This window comes from Grammomys surdaster, unplaced genomic scaffold (assembly GCF_004785775.1).
Source record: "Grammomys surdaster isolate TR1022 unplaced genomic scaffold, NIH_TR_1.0 97, whole genome shotgun sequence".
Classification (NCBI taxonomy): Eukaryota; Metazoa; Chordata; class Mammalia; order Rodentia; family Muridae; genus Grammomys; species Grammomys surdaster.
In genome coordinates, this window is record NW_021604576.1 from 20,512,829 (window position 1) to 20,533,622 (window position 20,794).

The 20,794-nt window shown below is 42.4% G+C and overlaps 2 protein-coding genes across 2 annotated transcripts in view; one reads left to right on the forward strand and one right to left on the reverse strand.

Annotated features, from left to right (window-relative positions):
- The window catches only part of Mob3b (MOB kinase activator 3B), a 193,705-nt gene extending 174,239 nt beyond the window's left edge, over positions 1-19,466 (reverse strand). Inside the window, exon 1 of the mRNA XM_028780399.1 lies at positions 19,246-19,466. The gene's annotated coding sequence lies outside the window, so the exon portion shown is untranslated. The remainder of the gene's footprint in view (positions 1-19,245) is intronic.
- On the forward strand, positions 14,038-15,771 carry Ifnk (interferon kappa). The gene is made up of 2 exons (XM_028780448.1): positions 14,038-14,617; positions 15,731-15,771. The coding sequence occupies exons 1-2, from the start codon at positions 14,038-14,040 to the stop codon at positions 15,769-15,771; spliced, it is 621 nt and encodes a 206-aa protein (XP_028636281.1).
- Positions 19,467-20,794: the final 1,328 nt, after the last annotated feature.

Here is a 20,794-nt window from a genome sequence, read left to right on the forward strand (position 1 = left end):
GCAGCCAACTGTCCCTTGACAGGCCAGTGGAGAATGAAAAGACACGAAACATTCAGTCATAAAGAAAAATGAAATTATGATATTAAGGAAACTATTCCTGACTGAGAAAAGTCAAAGTCAATGTGTTTTCTATCATATGCAGAGTCCAGGTTTTAGTTTACGACTGTGTGTGTTTGTGTGGGTACAGGTCATGAAACTACAAAATGGACCACAAAAGGTGAATGAGATCTTAAAGAAGTGGGGAGAGCAGACAGGCTAATAGGACAGGAAAGTGGAGTTGGGGCTGCTTTGAGGAGGAAGAGGACAAACAGAGAGGGGCAGGGGCTTGAGAGAAGGGATTGGGGAACAAGGGACAACAAAAACAAGATGTGCATAAAAACACATAACAAAACCCAGTGGGCAAAGAGAGAAGAGAGGGGAGGAAGGAAGGAAGTGGGGGGGGGGGAGATGGGGGAAGGGAGAGAGAGAGGAAGAAAAACAGCAGTACACCTTCCCCCATTTTAATTACAGGATGCTTCTGGGCCTACCCACAGCTGATCTCTGCAGCAGGATGCCTGAATTCCTTGCCACTCTCCATTGTGCAGAGACCCTGACAGACCTAGTCTTGGCTCACCTTGCCCAGTGGTGGTCCCCATTCAGCCTGCCACAGAAGGCAGAAGTGATCCCAGCCACTCCCTGGAAGGGTCTCACATGCACCAGGTTGGGTCTCTGACACAGGTTCCAGCATCCTACTGAGGTGGTGAAAAAAAGGCCCTGCACTGCAGAGAGAGAAGGGGGTCCATGCATTTAACTTATTTAGTCTAAGCCAGGAAGACGGTAAAATTCTTACAAAAAATGTTATTTTTGACAGGCGGGAGTTGTCATGCTATTAGGTGGCAATTTCTTTTTTTTTATTAAGAAAAAACAAACATAATCCCAGCACTTGGGAGGCAGAGACAGGTGGATTTCTGAGTTCGAGGCCAGCCTGGTCTACAGAGTGAGTTCCAGGACAGCCAGGGGTACACAGAAAAACCCTGTCTCGAAAAATGAAAAAAAAAAAAAAAAGAAAGAAAGAAAGAAAGAAAAAACAAACATGACATAGTCAAGACATTTTTGCTTAAATACTAACAGCTTGACAGAAAACCGCACAGACTAGTTTTTGGGTGACTTTTGCCAAGTTATGCAGCCTTTCACAGCTGTGGCTCTTCTATGTATATAATAACGCATGCACACAAGCAGCGCTGTGTCTGAGTATGGGATTGCTAAGAAGAGTGTGACAGAAGGGGATGTTCAGTCCCTGCCCACCTGACTTAGTCAGGGTAACTATTGCCGGGATGAAACGCCATGGCCAGTGGTGACCTGGAGAGGAAAGGGTATATTCTGCTTACACTTCCACATTACTGTTTATTACTAAAGAAATCAGGACAGGAGCTCAAGCAGGGCAGGAAGTTGAGGCAGGAGGCCTGATTCAATGCAGAGACTTTGGAGGGTGCAGCTTACGGGGCTTTCTCCCCATGCCTTGCCCAGGACCACCTACCCAGGGATGGCCCCACTCACGATTGACTGGGCTCTCCCCCATCAATAATCAAGAGGATAGTCCACAGGCTTTGGGATAGCCTGATCTTACGGAGTCATTTTCTCAATTGAGGTTCCCTCCTCTCAGATGACTATAGCATATGTCAAAGTGATATAAAACCATCCAGTATACCACTCCTACTTCTCTTTCTGACTGTGGTTGCCGGGCATCAAAATCAAACCCTAGGCCTTGTACATGAGCTACATGGCCATGGAGTCTCTCTCTCCTTTCTCTCTCTCTACTTTGTTAATAACTTTATTGATTATTTTTAAACTGACAAGATAAAGTTGTATGTTTTTATCATTTATATCTTGAATATATACATGTATACACACACACACACACACACACACACACACACACACACAACATAGTTACCTAACCTATATATGGGCTGTATAATAAAGAAAGCAAATGATAATACTTTTACTTTGCTTTTCAATTCGAATTGATTCCTTATAATAAAAGCATACCCCACCCCATTTTCTACTTCTTTCCTTCTTCCTTTCTTTTTTTATTTGTTTATTTTTGGTGGCAGGGTAATCCTTTATATTGATTTGTTTATACTTCAGTCTTTTATTTCAATAGTATTTTTTTCTTTTGTGAAAAGGTAAAATACCCCACTAGAATGTTACCTGTGCCCAACAACTCCAATTCTCACCAAACACAGTTTCCAAAACTGTATGGGCGTCTACAGTGTGCCCTTCACACCACCCCAAACCTGAACCGATTCATGACCCTGTCCACACATTCTGACTGCAGGCATTGGTAGAGGTGGGCTAACAGCTCTCCAAGCTTCTGTCTCCCTTTCCTGTGAAGGTGACTACATTTTCTGAAGTCTGTGCACTGAGCTGAAAGTTCCAGCCAAGGGGATATGACTGGCAGTGATACACTGTTTGAGTCTAACCTTGTCTAACCTTGTCTAGCCCTGCCATGAACACTCACCCATGCTGCCTTTTCCTTCAGCTTGACAAGCAAGACTTGTGTGTTGTGTAAGATAACAGAGCCACAAGACAGAGTGACTCTGCATGTTATCATTGCTCGGAGCTAGCTGCAACTCAGTTCCTTGCTTAAAAACTCACACAAGCTAGAACTGCTATTATGGGGTCTGAACCATTCTTCATGTTAGTGGTTTTTTTTGTTAGTGGTAGTTCTGTTTGCTTGTTATTTGGTTGTTTGTTTGGTTTGGTTTTCTGTAGCAGCTAGTAATGGAGTCCTAGGGTTTTTCAGAATATCATAAGATTATATATAAAAATAATCACTGTGCCAAACCAGATCCCTGCCCATAAAATAAACTCTAAGACTTAGGTTTCACTGTAGACTAGGTTTTACTTATTTATTTATTTATAGGTTTGCTTACTTTCACTTTATGTTTATGAATGTCTTGCTTGTATGTTGGTATGGGCACCAGGTAAATGCCTGGTGCCCTTGAACATCAGAAGAGGGTTTTGGGTGCCTTGGAAGTTGAGTTACAGATGGCTGTGAGTCACCACATGGGTACAGGCAACTGAACGGGAGTCCACTGCTAGAATAGGGACTTTTACCACAGAGACATCTCTTCAGTCCCTGTAGACTAGGTTTTACTTTCACTTATCCCATACCATATACCAAAAGCTTGGAAAAACAACAACAAAAGCTCTCTTAAAGAATATGGAAGTATCATTCAGTTGACATTTCTATGACTCAAGGAAAGCTGCTACAGCTTAACTTCAGGTAAATGGTGATCCTGCCAAACCCCACTGAGCAGCAGGTTTCATGAGAACGTAGCGTGAGTTAGAGGGCACTTTAGAGACATTTCTGAGGTTTTCTTTTACAGTCAAATTGGAGAAAATTGATATTGTTAGATATACTCATTTATATTTAATAACAAATAAGGATCATTTTCCTTTAAGACTTTTGCTTACTTAGTATGTATAGATGTTTGCCTCCAAATATGTCTGTGCACCACACATATGCTTGGTGCCTGAGGAGGCCAGAAGAGGGCAATGGATCTCCTGGAACTGGAGTTACAGATGTACAGCTGTGAGCCTCCGTGTAGATATTGAGAGTTGAATCTGTATCCCCTGGATGAGCAACCAGGGCTCTTAACTGTTAGGCTATCTCTCCAGCCCAGTATCATGTTTTTAACCAATTATATGACTTCTTAATTTTGTGATTACATTCCATTATGATTTGACCATAGAATGCTATCCATGACTTAATTACAGCTTAAACAGCTTATTTAAATGTTAAAATATACAAGAACATACATTGGCTTTGTCTATACTTAAGAACTACACCAAGGGTATATTATCAGGAGCTTAAGCCTGAAGTCAAACATGAAGAAATTTAAGTCTCAACACTAACCTAAGATCAATTAAATAAATTAATTAAGTAAATTATTTATAATAATGCCTAAGGTATTGGGCATCAAATGTAACTTAAGGTCATCCAGTTAAAGACCTAATGCTACATGACATTACTTTTCTGACTATTAAGAAGCAGTCATGCTAATTGATCACCATAGGATACCCTTCTTGGTGATCACAGAAGTTGCTTGGACCAAATATATCAGTGGCAACTTACTGAGAACACGCCTCAAGGTTTTCCCTTCCAACCACTGCTCCCACCTTTATCAGAACCCCTGGGATCTCGTTTGGCTCCCGCCTCTGTTTAGTTAGCTTCCTCTCTTCCACGCCTGCTCACAGGTATCCTCACACAGCCCCTCAGATTATCTCTCTAAAACGCTTTCCACGCCATACCTGTAGCTCTTTCACTCAAAATTCCTCCCATGTATTTTCATCAATCTTAAAGTAAAAACATGAACTGTGCTTGGCCTGCCACGGCCCTCACAATAGCAACCATCTTGGTACCTTCCTCCCCTAACTCCATCTTCTCTCCTTTGTTTAAATACCCCAACTTCTTTCCCTGATGCATTTAAGCTTCCTGTCCTCCTTGTCCCGAATACTTTCGGCTCTTTCCAAGGCTAGCACATTTCTCTTCTGGTCTCAGATTACCCACCGAGTCACCCAGTTATCCTCTCACTCTGCTTGTTAAATTCATAAAATTTATCAAACCATATAATTTCATCCTCACAGTCTAAGATCCTGGGTATGTATGATGATGTGAGCTTTCAGCCAACACTCTTTTCCCTTTAACGCCTTGATCAGAAACATCGTTCCCTCAGGAAGAATACATGGATAGATGAAATGTGTCTGCAATACACACTTTGAACCTGGATGACCTAGCCCAGGAGACAATCCATGAAAAACTGTATTACCATATTTGACAATGACTGTCACTGCCCTGTCCTGCTGAACAGGGAAAGCCCAATTGTACAATCTGAATGGCATGTCACCTGGGAACAGAAAACCATCTGAAGTCATTCATATGGCCCTTTGCATACTGAGTTTTACTCTTTTTTTTTCTTTCCCCTGAGGTTTATGCTTAATAACAACAAAAATACAAACTTGGTAATCCTGAGATGTGTCAAAATTTAATTAGCTATAGTATTTGGAGACATGAAGCTGTCCTGGCTTTGAACTTTAAGTCATTCAACATTGAACTTATAAAGAAACTCAGAGAGGGAGGGGAGAGGGAGGAATTGAGAGAGAGAGAGAGAGAGAGAGAGAGAGAGAGAGAGAGTGGGGAGAGAGAGAGAGAGAGAGAGAGAGAGGGAGAGAGAGAGAGAGAGTTGTACATCGAAACTTCCTTGGAAGACAGTACTCAGATCAAACCCAGGATGACATGGAAATCCAGCATGCATTTCAGCTCTGTTTATGACCCTCTGGGTCACTCTGACAGAGCAGCCTGTTTTTCAGGTCTGACTAAATGGTAGTGACTGGTGCCTACAATTTATTTCCTCTACAGTTCCTGGTGCCTCTGATGGGAAACACAGGCTTGGATCGGGCTCTGGAAATGTAAGGGTAGTCTCTGCACACTAAGTGCCCCTGAGCATGCCAGGGAGTGAGTGCACTTTTCCCTATTTCAGATGATGAAAAAATGCTTCCCCAGTCCAGCCAACTGCTGAATTCTCTTCTACAGCTGAACATGAGAGAAAGCACTGAGGCTCTGCACAGCGTCTCCCGTCTCCCGAGGAGCTGGCAGAGATATCAGTCTGCACAGAGCAAAGGTTCAAGGACCAGCTCAGCAAAGTTCTTGGGGTGGATTCTCCCATAAAGAAGTCAAGGGATGGACTTTTTGCATAGACATCGTCCAGCGTGCTTTCTGGAAGGCCTCAGAGAACATTCCTGCCAGAAAGCCACATAGGGAAAAGTTTTGGCTTCTATTGAGCACAGACTTGCTGCTTCTTTTCATTTGAGATACTGTGAACATTTTAACAGATTATCTTATATTTTCTTTTTGTTTTGGAAAGCCCAGGGACAAATTTTAAACTCTCTGCAATAACTGGCATTAGACATTATGGCATGCACTGGGTCCTCTGGACGGGTAGCTAATGCTCTTAACCACTGAGCCATCTCTCCAGCCCCCTTTCATTACTTTCCTGTGGTTTAGTGGGTTGAGTTTCTGTTCCTGTGACCTTGGATACGTTGCTCAGCATTTCAAATCTTCCATTTTCTTCCTTTTAAGTTGAGGGCAATCGTACCTAAGTTGTATAATGGCTTTGAGAATTTATTAAAAACTTTGATGAAGAGCTGGGGCGATAGCTCAGTGGTTGAGTCCCACTTGGACTTGCAAGCCTAGCATGCACAAAGCCCCAGGTTAGGTTTCCTGTACCGCCAACAACTAAAATAGAAAACAAACTAACTAACTAAACAGTAAAATGTTAGGGCTTAGTAATTGCTAAATTATTAGAATCTTCTATTACTATTAATACCTGTACAGATTATTCGGAAAGACAATCTATCTTCTCCTGTTATCAGATTGTGAGCACTATCATTAATGTGAACATACTTTCCTCTAGCAAACAGTAACCACTCGCAAGTTGCAAAGTACAAACAGTTCTGGTGATTTACTCAAGAGTTATACAGTTCGGATGGAAATGTAGTTATTAGAATGACCTGGGGTTTAAATTAACATCTACACAAGTTAAAATACTACAATATAGTCATCCATTCATTAAACATTTATGAATGCTATGTGCTCAGTGCATAAAGCAAACATAGTGAAGCAATTGTATGTGTAGCTTGATGTACCTGATGATATACTTTCACACCATAAGGAAAAGAGAAAAAAAAGCAAATAAATGAATTTCATGTATAGAATGAAGTCTGACCTCTCTCAGGCCACCCATTCTAAGCCATTTCTTTCAGACTTTTGGCCTAAACTGATGTTGGTGTTGTTTCTCATAAATCTGATATCATCAGGTCCCATAGTCTGGGAAATTTGTAAAACTCAAAATAAGTTTGTAGAATATTAGGTGCCTTAGGCCTAGTTAGCTTCTATTATCAAAAGGTTTCTTCCCAGAACGGAGAAACCTGTGTGACAGTCAAAGGAGCTTGGGTTGTAGCAGGGATAACCTGGGGTCTCTACAATGCCTGTTCTTTTATCAGTGGGAGGGATGCCCCCATATGCAGAGGCAGAATGGAAGGAGATCTTCACATAACTGTGGGAAACTTAGGTTGAAAAGTCGAGGTGAAGACAACTTGACTCAGATCCACTTGACCCCTCAATATCACTGTGACCCTAAACCAATCACTTCACCCCCTCACACCTCAATGCTTCGTGTCTAAATGCCCCCTCCATTGATATATTCCATGATGAAGAGAGTCTGTGCTTCAAGGCTAGGTCAGTGTTGGCAGGAAGAAAAGACTCCCTCCTCACTCTTGCTGGGACCAAGTTATCCCCAGACACTACTTCCAGCTTCACTGCTATGAAAATAAGGAGTCCTGTGATTTGCATCAGATGAGTCAGACCTTTGCTGATCTAAAGAAAGCTCCCTTGAGGTTTTCTATAACGCCTGTTCGCTCTTTATTAACGATAAGAAACGTGACTACAAGCAAGCCAGCAGTGATTAAGAGAGGATGGTGCCTTGTCTATGAACCAAGAATCATCCTGTCTCATCAGTTACTCACTTCACCGTTGTGGCTGTCAACTACCAGCACACTCAGATGTACGCCTCCATCGACTGGGATCCACTGGGGAGAGGGAAAGATTGTCCTGGTAGGTGACATATTTCATCACTATCCTCTGAAAGTCTTACTGCCACCGCAGGGCAAAATTCCCCAGAGAAGACAACAGGAGAAGAAAAAAGTAGATGGAAGCTATGGTGTCAACACAGTCTTTATCAATGGCGCATGTGTATTTACTTATACATGCATTCAACCATGATAAATTTCTTTTGTCAAAGTTCATTTTCTAACATTCAGATCTTTCTTGTGCAGGGAGTTGTAATGAAGCGTAGTTTTCAGCAAAGCTGCAAAAGGGAACTGGTGTTGATGAGTCTAAAGAAACTCCCAGGTGATATGATACATGATAGCTACCGTGAGCACTAACACAAAGACTTGGTGAACTGGAGGAAAGGTCTTTTATGCTTTGCCCATACAAGTTGATATCCAACCAGACTTGAGAAACTTAGGAAATCCCATGGCTGCTTTTATTCAACAAACAGTTGGTGTCATGATTACAAGACCGTGTAAGTCACATTTCTAGTCTGAAGGGTAAGGCATGAATCAACCCAAAAATATGAACCCGAGATATCACTGAAGTTAGCACAAGTGTTTATGACTTAACTGTCTTTGGCAGTTCAAAGAAGAAGCATCAGAAATAGCAAGGGACACCTCAGTTGCCTTTTAAAGTTCTGTGAATTCCTCAATTACTCACAGTAACAACTTGCTCTCCTCATCCCTAAACAAAGAGGAAACCAAGACCTGACACCTGATCATCAAGACATGGCTTTGCTATCTTTATTTAGTCACCCAACAAATAATAACTGAGCACTTACTATGTGCCAGGTGTGATATAAGGTACCTAGATCTATCTTAGGCCAGACCTGGTGAACTATCTCTTCTGGGCCTCATCTTGGTGAAGAACTTTCAATCGATATTTTAAAACCATCACCTGCAGATGAACGTATATAGTTCTAAAGGCAGACTTTCAAGATAAAATATCAAAGCCATCATCATTTTGATAAGCCTGTTTTAGTGATTTAAGAAACACAGGGTCTCCTATCCCTATCTGTAGAGGTCCAAATCTCAGTTTCTGGGGTTCCTACAGGCCCCTCAAAGGGCAGCAACTAACAAACCTGCTGCTGGACCTGCCATCGTGGACCTGTGCTCCGACAGGAGGAAGACATCAACAAAAAGCCACCTAACAGACTGATATCTACTGCTGCCATAGGGAAGGGAGAGCATGATGAGACACCGAGCTGAGAGGTGGCCTTTGCTTTCTAGCCTCACTTTCCCTGAAGGGACTGAATTTTTACAATGTTCCATCATTGTGACTGGTCTAGTCGTCCATTCCTTACACTGGGTGCAAGTTAGGCAGGACCCAATCAGGAGGGGACAGAGGATCCTGTGAGGAGCTATCCAGGAAGGGAAGCAATGGGGATAATCTGGTAGAACTCACAGGGTTCCTCTGGCATGACTACATTACACAGCCAGGTCTCAGTGTTAAGGAAGCATACTGCCTTTGGGCTCAGTTACCTCCAAAACAGCACAACTGAAGTGACTCACTCTGGGCTAATGGAGTAACAAAGATGGCCAACAAGTCATCAGGACTGGAAACTTGTCCTTTCATAGGAAGTAATAAATCTTCGCTATAGATCCATGTGCCACTGAGGTAAATCCAAACTAGTTTGTCTCCCCTGAAATGTGCCTTTTCTCCATTTTGTCAAACAAATTCCATCTTGCTCATTGGTGTTGGCTTTATAGTCTGCAGGGACTGCACACTTTACCTGATTACAGGGTAGCCCCTCTTAATTGTGTTCATTCTAATGAAAACAATACTACATACATGTAAACCACCTCAGAGCACGGCAGGAAATAAAGGTAAGTATCATGGGCACAGAGCTGGCAAATCAATGCACATCCTGCTAATCACAGAGAAGACAGCTGAGACAGATGTGTGTATGAAAAAGAAAATGTTTTCTCAATAGCCTTTCAATTTCCAGATTCTGAAGTATATTCAGATAGCCTAAACAAGTAGCTAACGATCCAATAATCTTTCTTTCTTTCTTTCTTTCTTTCTTTCTTTCTTTCTTTCTTTCTTTCTTTCTTTCTTTCTTTCCTTCCTTCCTTCCTTCCTTCCTTCCTTCCTTCTTTCTTTATTCATTCATTCATTCATTTATTTACTTTTTGGTTTTTCAAGACAGGGTTTCTCTGTGTAGCCCTGGCTGTCCTGGAACTCACTCTGAAGACCAGGCTGGCCTCGAACTCAGAAATCCGTCTGCCTCTGCCTCCCAAGTGCTGGGATTAAAGGTGTGCACCACCACTGCCCGGCCCAATAATGTTTCTAACTAGAGTAATTAGCAATTACTTAGGTAGAAAGTAAATAAGCTGTGTAAGTATATGTGAGTGTATGCATGTGTGTTTACCTGTGTCCTCTTTGTATCTGTCCATAAGTGATGCCAGTATTGAGAAATGAAGGTAAATGCCACTCTCAGGAGATGGTGGGAAGGCAGCAGAAAAGCTTCTAGAAGAGGAAGTGTCCTCTTTGACTCCATCAGAGATCAATGGTAGCTCTTATGGTTGGTGAGATTGCCAGGCCAGATAAAATAAAGATAGCAAGTAAAATTTGGATCTTAGGTCAATGGAGAAAGGATTTTCGGTCAGTACAGGTATGTCTGAAATATTGCAGGCATATCCTGTAGATTTTTTTGCTAAATTAGGCAGTGCTAATGGCCAGAGAGAGGCAGTTGGCATGCATGCCAACTACCTCTCCTCCTTTGTCACAAATACTGTCAATATTAGCACAAATTAACATTTAAAGCACCTGGAGACCGAGGTCCACCCACAACTACATGTCTGTAATTGTAAGTTCCTTGACATCAAGTAGTACACTGTATTCCTCCTTCTACAGGCCCTGGGTCATGAGTCACAAGTGCCAAAGAATTAAAATGAAGTTTTGAATAAATAAGGATATGAGCAAAAGGAGGAGGTTGGAGGGAGCTTTTTTTTTTTTTTACCTGAACTTCTTTTTTTATAGATTTATTTATTTATTTATTTATTTATTTATTTATTTATTTATTAATTATGTGTAAGTACACTGTAGCTGTCTTCAGACACCCATATGAGGGCATCAGATCTCATTGTAGATGGTTGTAAGCCACCATGTGGTTGCTGGGATTTGAACTCATGACCTCTAGAAGAGCAGTCAGTACTCCTAACCACTGAGCCATCTCACCAGCCCTGGAGGGAGCTTTTTAAATAAGAAAGCCACTAATGGAAAGAAAATACAGGAATTTCCACATCTGCTGCAATCTTCTTCATCTATGAGAAGAAACATCTTAATGTAACAAGGCAACTGCACCGCGTCTGAACTGTCTTCAACACGTGCAAAGAATACTAAGCAGAATGAACTGGAGTGTGCTTGGAAAGGAATGTTTTAAATTAGAGATCAACGCTTATACAATCATTTACTGCAAAAACATATAATTAAGGAAGGCAAGGCATAGCAAAATCCCAAAATGGCAGCAGCTATACCTGGAACTACTCAACCTGGAACCACTCAACCTGGAAGGCTTAGGTAGAAAGTACATGAGCAATGTATGAAGGCATGGCCCTCAGAAGTGTATGTGTGTGACCAAAAATGTTTGTAGGTATGCATAAATATGTTCTTGTATAAAAAGCTACCCGAGTCAGGCAGTCGTGGTGCACGTCTTTAATGCCAGCACTTGGGAGGCAGAGGCAGGTGGATTTCTGAGTTTGAGGCCAGCCTGGTCTACAGAGTGAGTTCCAGGACAGCCAGGGCTACACAGAGAAACCCTGTCTCAAAAAATCAAAAAAAAAAAAAAAAAAAAAGCTACGCGATCAGTACACTGAGCTCTGGCATGACTCTATACTATTCACAGCAATCCACCTGGAGCTGAGGCTTAGGGAAATCCACATTTTCTTTTTAAGTAGAGATGTTTATGTTTATTGATTCTCTTTTACATATACAACACTTTTCTTTTATAGCTTTACTTTCTCTTAAAGACTTTGGCTTTTTAAGTAAGAAAACAGTTGCTGACCACCAAAAACTTAAAATAGGTGAATAAAATTAAAATAATAAAGAAATCACTAATTTTTCTATTCCAGAGAGAAGACTCAACACTTTCGGGGTACACACACACACACACACACACACACACACACACTTTTGGGATATATATATGTTCTTTTCTTTCTATGCAAATACCCACATTTAACAAAAATGCAAATGGACTCCATCTTACCTAGAAAGCTTCTTTTAAGAAACAAAATATAGTCACAAAATATAGTGAACAAATATATTTCCACATATAATTTTTAAGGCTTTTACAGAAATTTTCCACAGATGCTTTACTTAACCAAGTGCTTATTGTCATGTTTTTCAAGTTTTTAATGCTATTATTCTTCTTTGGGCAACAATATGGAGAAACCCTAAGAGTCAGAATTGCTGAGTCAAAGACAATGCTCATGTGCACTGTAAAAGATTTTGATCAGTGCCACCATTTTGTCACCTGTGACAATCAATGATTGAAATCAATGTATAATCTAATGTAAAAGAGACTTTTTTTGATTTTGTTTTTGACAATTAGTCATGCAGAGAAACTGTGAAAGTAGAATTTTATGTAGATTAAGAGAGGAATATCCGCATTATTTCCTGTTTTCAAGAAGCCAGTCCATAATAACCCAGAGTTTAAGAAAGTCCCTCACAATTAGCTTTTTATGCAACCAAATGATTAAGAAGAATTTTTAAGTCCAATTTTCAATCATAATCTGCTATTGTATAACTTTCATTGTTTCTCATGTCAGTAGAATACCATTTTAAATACATTAATTTCCTTTTTTATTAACAAAAAGTAAGAATATAAACTAAGGTCTTTGAAAGTCATGCTATGTTACATTCTTTTAAAAAAGGGAATCCATTTGATAAGACCATAATCCAAAAATTATTATTTGGTCAAACAAAGAAAGCATCATCTAGCCGGGCGGTGGTGGCGCACGCCTTTAATCCCAGCACTTGGGAGGCAGAGGCAGGCGGATTTCTGAGTTCGAGGCCAGCCTGGTCTATAGAGTGAGTTCCAGGACAGCCAGGGCCACACAGAGAAACCCTGTCTCGAAAAACAAACAAAAAAAAGAAGAAGAAGAAAGCATCATCTATGGCAGACAACCATGCTAGCATAGTCATAGCAGTCTATATATGAGTTAGCTGGCTGAAATGGGTGACCTTCTACCCAAATGCCTTATGGGTGAAAAACAAGCATAACAAACAAAATACATCACAGATTCCAGAAGGACCAAGTAAGAAGGAAAAACAATGAAGTAAAAGTTTTTAAGTACTACATCTAATCTAAATCTGTATTTAAACTGTATAACAAAGAAATTGCATAATACAACAACGTGAGACTAATCAAGCAGAGAAATGATTTAAATATACAATCCATCAGAAGACTGCTAAGATTTAGGTATATGAAAGGCGACCCAGAGATGAGTCTAATGAAAGGAAAGAATAGCCGGGCGGTGGTGGCGCACGCCTTTAATCCCAGCACTTGGGAGGTAGAGGCAGGCGGATTTCTGAGTTCGAGGCTAGCCTAGTCTACAGAGTGAGTTCCAGGACAGCCAGGGCTACACAGAGAAACCCTGTCTCGAAAACAAACAAACAAACAAAAACAAAAAAAAGAAAGAAAGAAAGAAAGAAAGAAAGAAAGAAAGAAAGAAAGAAAGAAAGAAAGGAAAGAATAGCTGTGAAATATTAACCTCCAGTATGAAAAGAAAACCACACTATTCACCCTGCACTTTCTAAGTTGACAAACTAGGCTCATCATCTTCTTTGAGATCCAGAAAAATTAAGAAAACAATAACAACACACACAAAAGGAAAAATGAAAAAGAAAGAATGGAAGTTAGTTCTAAATACAGAAGCTTAATTTGTCAAGATTGGAGAAAACTAAATTGTGTTATTGCTAGTGACCTAGTCATCAGTAATCACAGTCATTTGGTTAATGACTAATTCAATTAAAACAGAAATTTGACTATAGGATCAGGTACAAATATATATATATCCCAGAAGAATCACTATGCTTTTGATATGAGTTGAATGTTTTTTTTTTTCCAGTGTTGGGAACTGAACTTGGGACCTTGCCTGTGCTTGACAAACTAAACTCCACCCACAGCCCCTGTGTGTCAGTTTTATTACTACGAGTCTTCAGTCCTGGGATGGGTCACCTGGGATCCTAAAGTAATGCTTTACTCACTTACAAAAAAATGCCTGGAGGCAAAGGAATCTAAGTAAGAAAACGCCTCCTTCTAAAGCTATGCAGGTATATAAGACCATGGAAGAAGAGCTACAACATCACTATCAGTCCTGGGTGTTGTAGATTTTTTTTTCGTTTCGAAAAAAATACTAAGCACCAAGGCTGAGATGACTCCAAAGTATTTATGGCCGGTGGCCCTTGTGGCTCTATACATTCTACCCGTCCAGTCTCTGAACTGTGCTTATCTGGATCAGACCATCTTGGAAAATTCGAAACTTCTGTATAGCTTCATAAAGGGCTTTCCCTTTAGATGTCTAAAAGATATCACAAATTTTAAGTTTCCGAAAGAGACTCTTCTGCCATACATCCAGCATAAGAAAACGGACATAAATGTGGTCTTCCATCAGGTATCTGCTCTGTCACTAAATATTTTCACTCCTAAAAGCTACGTCTCCCCAGTGCCAGAGAAAAACTTGGAAATTATCAAATCGGGACTTTTTAAACAAGTACGGCAAGCTCAACAGTGCTTCATGGAAGAGAAAAAAGAGAACAGAGAGGAGTCCAGTGCATCGAAACATCCTCACTCAGAAGACTTCCTGAAAGTCTACCTGGAATTAAGAAAGTATTTCTTGAGAATCAGAAAGTTCCTGACAAATAAGAAACACAGTTTCTGCGCCTTGAAGATTGTCGCAGCGGAAATAAGAAGATGTTTCATGATATTTTACCATTTCAAAAATGAAATCAGGTATATTTTCAGAATTACATTTCCCTCCATAGTTTCCTCCTTAGTCTTGAGCTTGGCTGTGCTGTGTATGATGGGGCAGTGTCCTCAGTTAGACTGGTCCTTTGTGTATGTTTGCTGTCTCTGAGGCTTGACCTAGTACATCAACCACATCCATCTCTTTAAGAAGAGGCAATGCTGGGCATGTTACTGAGTGCCTAGTGACCCCAGGAAATTTTTGAGGCAGTATTGGAGACAGATCGAAAGGAGTAAGGTTTCCTTTCCATCTTCTCTCTTGGCCACTTTCCTCTGACCATTGTCTATTGGCTTTCCTCTACCATCTAAGAAAGTTACCAAGATGGCAGTTAGGAGACAAGGAGAATGTTTGAAAAGGTAACACTTCAGCAAATCATCTCTCTGGCTGCCAAGGTTATTCTAGGAAAGTTCACCACATTAACAGTCTATACCCACTCTATAGAATCAAAATATTTCTTCTTCTTCTTTTTTTTTTAACTTTCTTTTTTTCTGGAGGAAAAAAAAATGTTGAGATCATGTGTCAGCTTGGTTTTTTTTGAAGTTTAAAGAACAGTAAGTTGTTGCTTTAAAAGTCAAGGTCCATAGTGAAATTTGGATAGATAGATAGTATCAGTTGACCCTTAAGCTCCTCCTTAACACCCGAGAGCCTGTGACTCTAATGTAGCACATGTATCATGCCTGGAATGTTTTATTTGATTTGTATATTTAAAGGTATAGAAAAGGCTATAGATTCAGCTCAGTGATGGTTGTACTTGTCTAACATGTACATGACACTTGGACTGGATTCTCAGGTCTGCAGTGGGGTTAGGAGAAGGCAGAGAAATGAGTGACAGTCTCTCATAGTGGATGGTTTTTTATGTGTATGCACCTAAAGTAAATGTCTAAAGTCATACTGTGGTGGAATTCTACACTCATGTTCAATTTTCCCTGTCGGAGAGTTGCGTACTGTCATTTAAGTAAATTAGGCACTCTAATAATACCTGGTACTTTTATCTTTTTAAAGTCACCTTGTAATCCAGATTACCTACATTATTTATTTAACTCTTCTGTTTTTATTCAGCACCTAACTAACTGAATTTTCTCCTTCTTTTTTCCCCTCTATCATATTTCAGAATCACCCACCTTCAAGCAAGAACTTAGATAAAAGCTGTAACTGCTCAAATGTCCCCAGGGATGCTTTATTCTAAAGCCATTACCAGGATGTTACTAAATCCTTCAGACGCAAGACTTTTCAAGTTCAGGGTTCAAATATAGTCAAAGAAAGTCTGATATTAAGCAAAAGACAAGTTTCAGTGGAAAAGTTACCAGAAATGTTAACTTTAATAAAAACAAAAGTTGTGGATTATGGCATGTATGTTACTAGCAAAATAAATCAGTCACGAAAATGAGTGAATATAATCTTTTTGATAAAAAAGAAAAAGCTCATTAATAAGGTTGTTTTAGATTGGGACCGTGGCAGGGGGGAGGAGGCTGGGTATGCCACTGCTAAGCAGCAGACAAGGCCCTTTCCATCCATCTCTCTGACACCTTTGCCTGACCTCTGTGCAGCCCTGCTGAGATGACAGCAGTTACCTCCATAAGTTATAGCTGCTGCCCTGCCCTGTGTTTGCTCTGTGCAAGGGAAGAGGACTGGCTAGGTGGGGTGGGGTAGTTCAGTGATCGAGCACATGTATGGCTGCATGAGGCCCTGGAATTGATCCCCAAAACTTCAAGGAGAGAAGGACATGGAGAAGAGAAGAAAGAATTGGCCAAAAAAAGCTAAACATTTTCTAACCAGGACAGATAGTTTGACAGAAGTCACAACCACACTCGTTTTATAGAGTATATCCTTAAAAAAAAAAATCAGAGACCAAGCCCAGCAAAAAGAACATAAACAACATAGAAATGTTAATGGACAAGATAAAAATGTTTATTCTCACTTTTGATTTGTAAAAAATACTAAGTGAGACAACAATAAAACATTCCTCTCTTACTAACGCCACAGAAATGGAAAAACAATGTTAACACTTAGAGTGCAGTGTAGGTTCTCTTATGCATTGCTAGGGAGCGTGTGTGTGGCGTGTGTGTGTGTGTGAGAGAGAGAGAGAGAGAGAGAGAGAGAGAGAAGAGAGAGTAGAGTTTTTAACGTTTTAACTATGACTTTCCTATTTTCCTACAATAATTTTTCTGGGTAAGTTCCAAAAAAAAACTTATAAGTCCTTTTTAGTTCCAAAATTAATGAAATTGAACACCCCTATTTTCCTCTATGATGATTGTGTTTTCCTTCTTGGCTGGGCCACTGACTTTAACTTTAATGATGCCTTCTGGTACTCCCTGAGCACACAGAACCTAAGCAGTACTTCTTAAGCAGGTCGTTTGTTATTTTGCTGCTACTGATAAATTTCAAAGAAATCCAAACTTGTGGGCCCGTATCATTAGAGTGTGTTGAGCACTTCAGAGAGCTTGCTGTTTTTCTTTTCAGGACCCCACCGGAAAGATCTAGAAATCGTGGGGGAAAGTTTCTCTATATATCCTCTCTTGAGTTAGCAGTCTCTCAAAGAACTTTTAAGTTTAAGGGCAAACCAGACCTGAGCAGATCTCAGAACTTAAACTATTTGAAGGACGGTTGAGATATAAGAGCACTTGCTTAACACGCTGGGGTCCCATCCGGAACAAGGGTGGAGTCTTGGAGACCTACATAGGTCCCAGGTGGCTCCATATAAGCCTACCTTTCTCCCCTGCGTGGGGGAGGAAGGGTGTCAAACTTAGAAGTCGGATGGGGGAGCGGGAGTGTGTGTGTGGGGCGCGAATGTTTCCGCATTTCCTACACTGTCTAAAGTTGGGAATTCCACAAGAAAAAAATGGCAAAGGCAACTTCTACAAGGCTGGCAAGAAGCACAGGTTCCAACAACCTCCTCTAGTCGACCCTCGGGAAACTGTTCTGGTCCCTGCCGGCTTTGGAAGGTGACTTTGCTCTTGCCAAGATTGCTTAATAAGTAACCCACACACGCTAACTGCTCTAGATGGAAGTACCTAACTTATTCCAGGAAACACGACCTCCTATAATCTAGCAGACGCCCCCCTCTAGAGAAATAGGAGCTACCCCAAACCACCTGTTCTCGGGCAGATGAAAACCAGAACAGTGCTCTGGCCGCATCTGCGTAGTCATGGGCTGCTTTTTCTGCATCGTTGGGAGAAATTTGGGTCTTAAACTTGGAGCCTTAGGTGAAGTCAGAAGCCCACTAGTCATTAGTAGTGTAGCTAGTCACTACACCACTATTTCCAGGCAGTCTTTAGCCTTCCCAGGTTTGCGTTAGTCTCTACTCTTCTGTGGTCAATGGCCTGCCCCTCAGCCCTTGAGAATTTGCCACCCCTGAACTTTCCGTAGAGAGTGCCCTGTCTCCGGCCATTGCCCGGGTTGCGGGCCTTCCACACGCGTTTATCTCCCCACTGGAAGTCATTTGGACCCTCTCGCGGATCTCCTGGTTTTCGAGAACTTTGCCTCCGCTCTCTCGCCCACTCGTCTCAGATTCACAAGGGATACGATCTGAGAAATGCGCCCTGGGCCACAAGCAGCCTAGGAGGCGGGTTTAGGAACAACTTTCCCTCCGCCCTCTAACCGCAAGCCCCGGGTGGGGCGGCCTAGCCGGGTCCGATCGCCGTCCTTCCCCAGCGGGGATCTGGGACCCGAGCTGGCGCAAAGGCCAGAGTGGAAGGCCCCCCGAGCAGCGAAAGGGACTTCCTTCCCCGCCGGAGCCCCACCAGTTGTTAGAGGCGCAACAATAGTGGAGCCGCAGAGAAACAAAAGGCCATTCACTGGGTTACAGGAGAATGGCTCTGTCCCCCCGGTCTCTGTGGGGAAGACTTCTAGAGGGTCTGAAAGGGAGTTGGAAGAGATCTGAGTGGTCTAGAGCCTCTACCACGCTCCAGGAGGCGGGAGCAGCTCTTTACCACTAACCATCCTATGGGGTCCAGTGGTGGGGAGGAGAAATCAAGGGAAAGTTTAGTTTTCACCTTCTCTGGTGCAGGAAAGGGAGGGGCAATGATTCCAGATGTTTGACAGTTGTTGGTCCAAAAGTTAAGCAAAAATGCATTTATTCTTAATACCCTCCCTTCATGAGGCATCGGTAGCCGGGAGTGGGCGGAGGGGAGGGGGAGACAAACGGAGACTGTGCGCTGTAGCCCTCCCTACACAGCCCCACGCCGAGCCTGCTCTGGGATCCAGGAGCCCAGGAGCGTCCCCCTGCTCAGATGCACTTTTCTAAAAGTTTCTCTTCCCGCCGCTTCAGGCCGACCCGCACCCCACCTGCCTCTGAGATTCCGAATGGATTCCGGGTGAGATCTGCACCTTGAAGGGGGCGGGAGGGGGTGTATTTCAGATCAAAGCCACAGACCCCTGGGTGAGAACTGGACTCACATTCCAGCCCGGGAAGTGCGTACCCGGAGGCAGAGAGAAGCTAAGGAGCACGCACTGGCTAAACCAGACTCCAACCCCGGAAGCTCGCGGACAAGGGGTGAGGACAGGGGTCCGGACGATTGATCCTCTCTAAATCTGTCCCACACCTTGGCCCTCCTGGGCACAATCCAGAGCGGGAAGCTGCGACTGCGCCTCCTCCCCACTCTTTAAAGAATCTCTTACCGTGGGGTTTTAACCTTCTGCCTAGGGCCCTGTTGGGTTCCTTCACGCCGGCAACAGCTTCTGGAGCAGGAGAAAAAGAGTGAGCTCCTCCAGCCCGAGCAGCGATGCTTGCAGATTCACGCGAGGGGCCTTCTGGTCAGCACGCGTGACTCCAGATGCAGAGGCCACGGTTCTGTTGCGGCCCCCACATGCACCCAGCGCGCCGCGCAGCTCGCCCGGGCGCCACTGCAATTCACCGGCTCAGAGCGGAGTCCCCTGGTGGCCTTCTCTGGAAAGGCAGCTACGTGGAGGAGTCGAGTTGCCTTTAGGATCCTCTAATCTCCACAAGAGCCTGAGACAATGAGCAGTCTAAGTTTCTCAACTTTGATTCGCTGCCCAGTGTAGCTAGAAAGATGTCAGACTAGAAAAGATGTTGTCCTGGTTGGTCTTTATCAACTCAACAGAACCTTGATATATCTAGGAGGAGGGAATTTTGATTGAAAAAATACCCTCATAAGACAGTCTATTAATAAGTCTGTCCAGCATTTTCTTGATTAATGATTGGTTGGGGGATCCAGCCCAATGTGGGTGATGTCAGTGTTGGGCAGGTAGCCTTAGTGTGTATAAGAAAGCACCTCCCGAGGATCTGCAAGCGTCGCTGCTTGGGCTGGAGGAACTCGCTCTTTTCCTCCTGTTCCAGAAGCTGCTGCCAGCGTGAAGGAACTCCATGAGAAGCAAGCCAGTGAGCAGCGCTCCACCATGGCTTCTGCTTCAGTTCCTGATTCCAGGTAACTAACTGCCTTCAGTTCCCGTCCTGACTTCCCTTTATGGTGGACTGTGCATAAGCCGCATAAACCCTTTCCTCCTCAAGTTGTTTTTCCAAGGTACCCAGGAAAGGCCAAAGGACTTAACCTCCTCCGAAATTTTCTGCCAGTTATAAAATGCCATGGACGGACTGAAACACCTCGGAAAGTAGCATTAACTCATGAAAAAAAAAATGTTTGGACGTCATAACTACCTCGCCGGGGGATTACGAGTAAACCAATTATGAGACATATTCTTAGTCCTTGGTAGGAATCTTCAAACATGAACTGAAAGAAAAAAATGAAGCTGATTTTTTCTACCCGCTTTTATTCTCTTATAAATATCTTAATGCATACTGATTGGGTAGTATCAAGTGACTTGATTAGCTATTATATTCCATAATTTCTACTACACTCTTAAAAGAATGGCAATAAATTAGGTGAAATATAGGAGATATTTACATATATTTCCTTGCCCCACTCCTATTAGCCTTTCCTTACAAACGTCTCTCGATATGTGATGCCCTTCTTGGCTCACACAAACGACTGGAAAACTCCTACCTGGGGCCTTCGAACTTGCTATGCTCTCTGCCCGGGACAGTTTTCTGAATTGTTCAGTCACATCATGCCTCAGCGTCTACCCTTTTCTCTCTAGCTCTTCACTCAGAGTCCTTGCTTTTCGACACTACCTATCCCCCCTCAAGACACCCGTACTCAGATGCTCTGCTCCAGCTTTCTCTATGAAATACGTCACCATAAGACACACC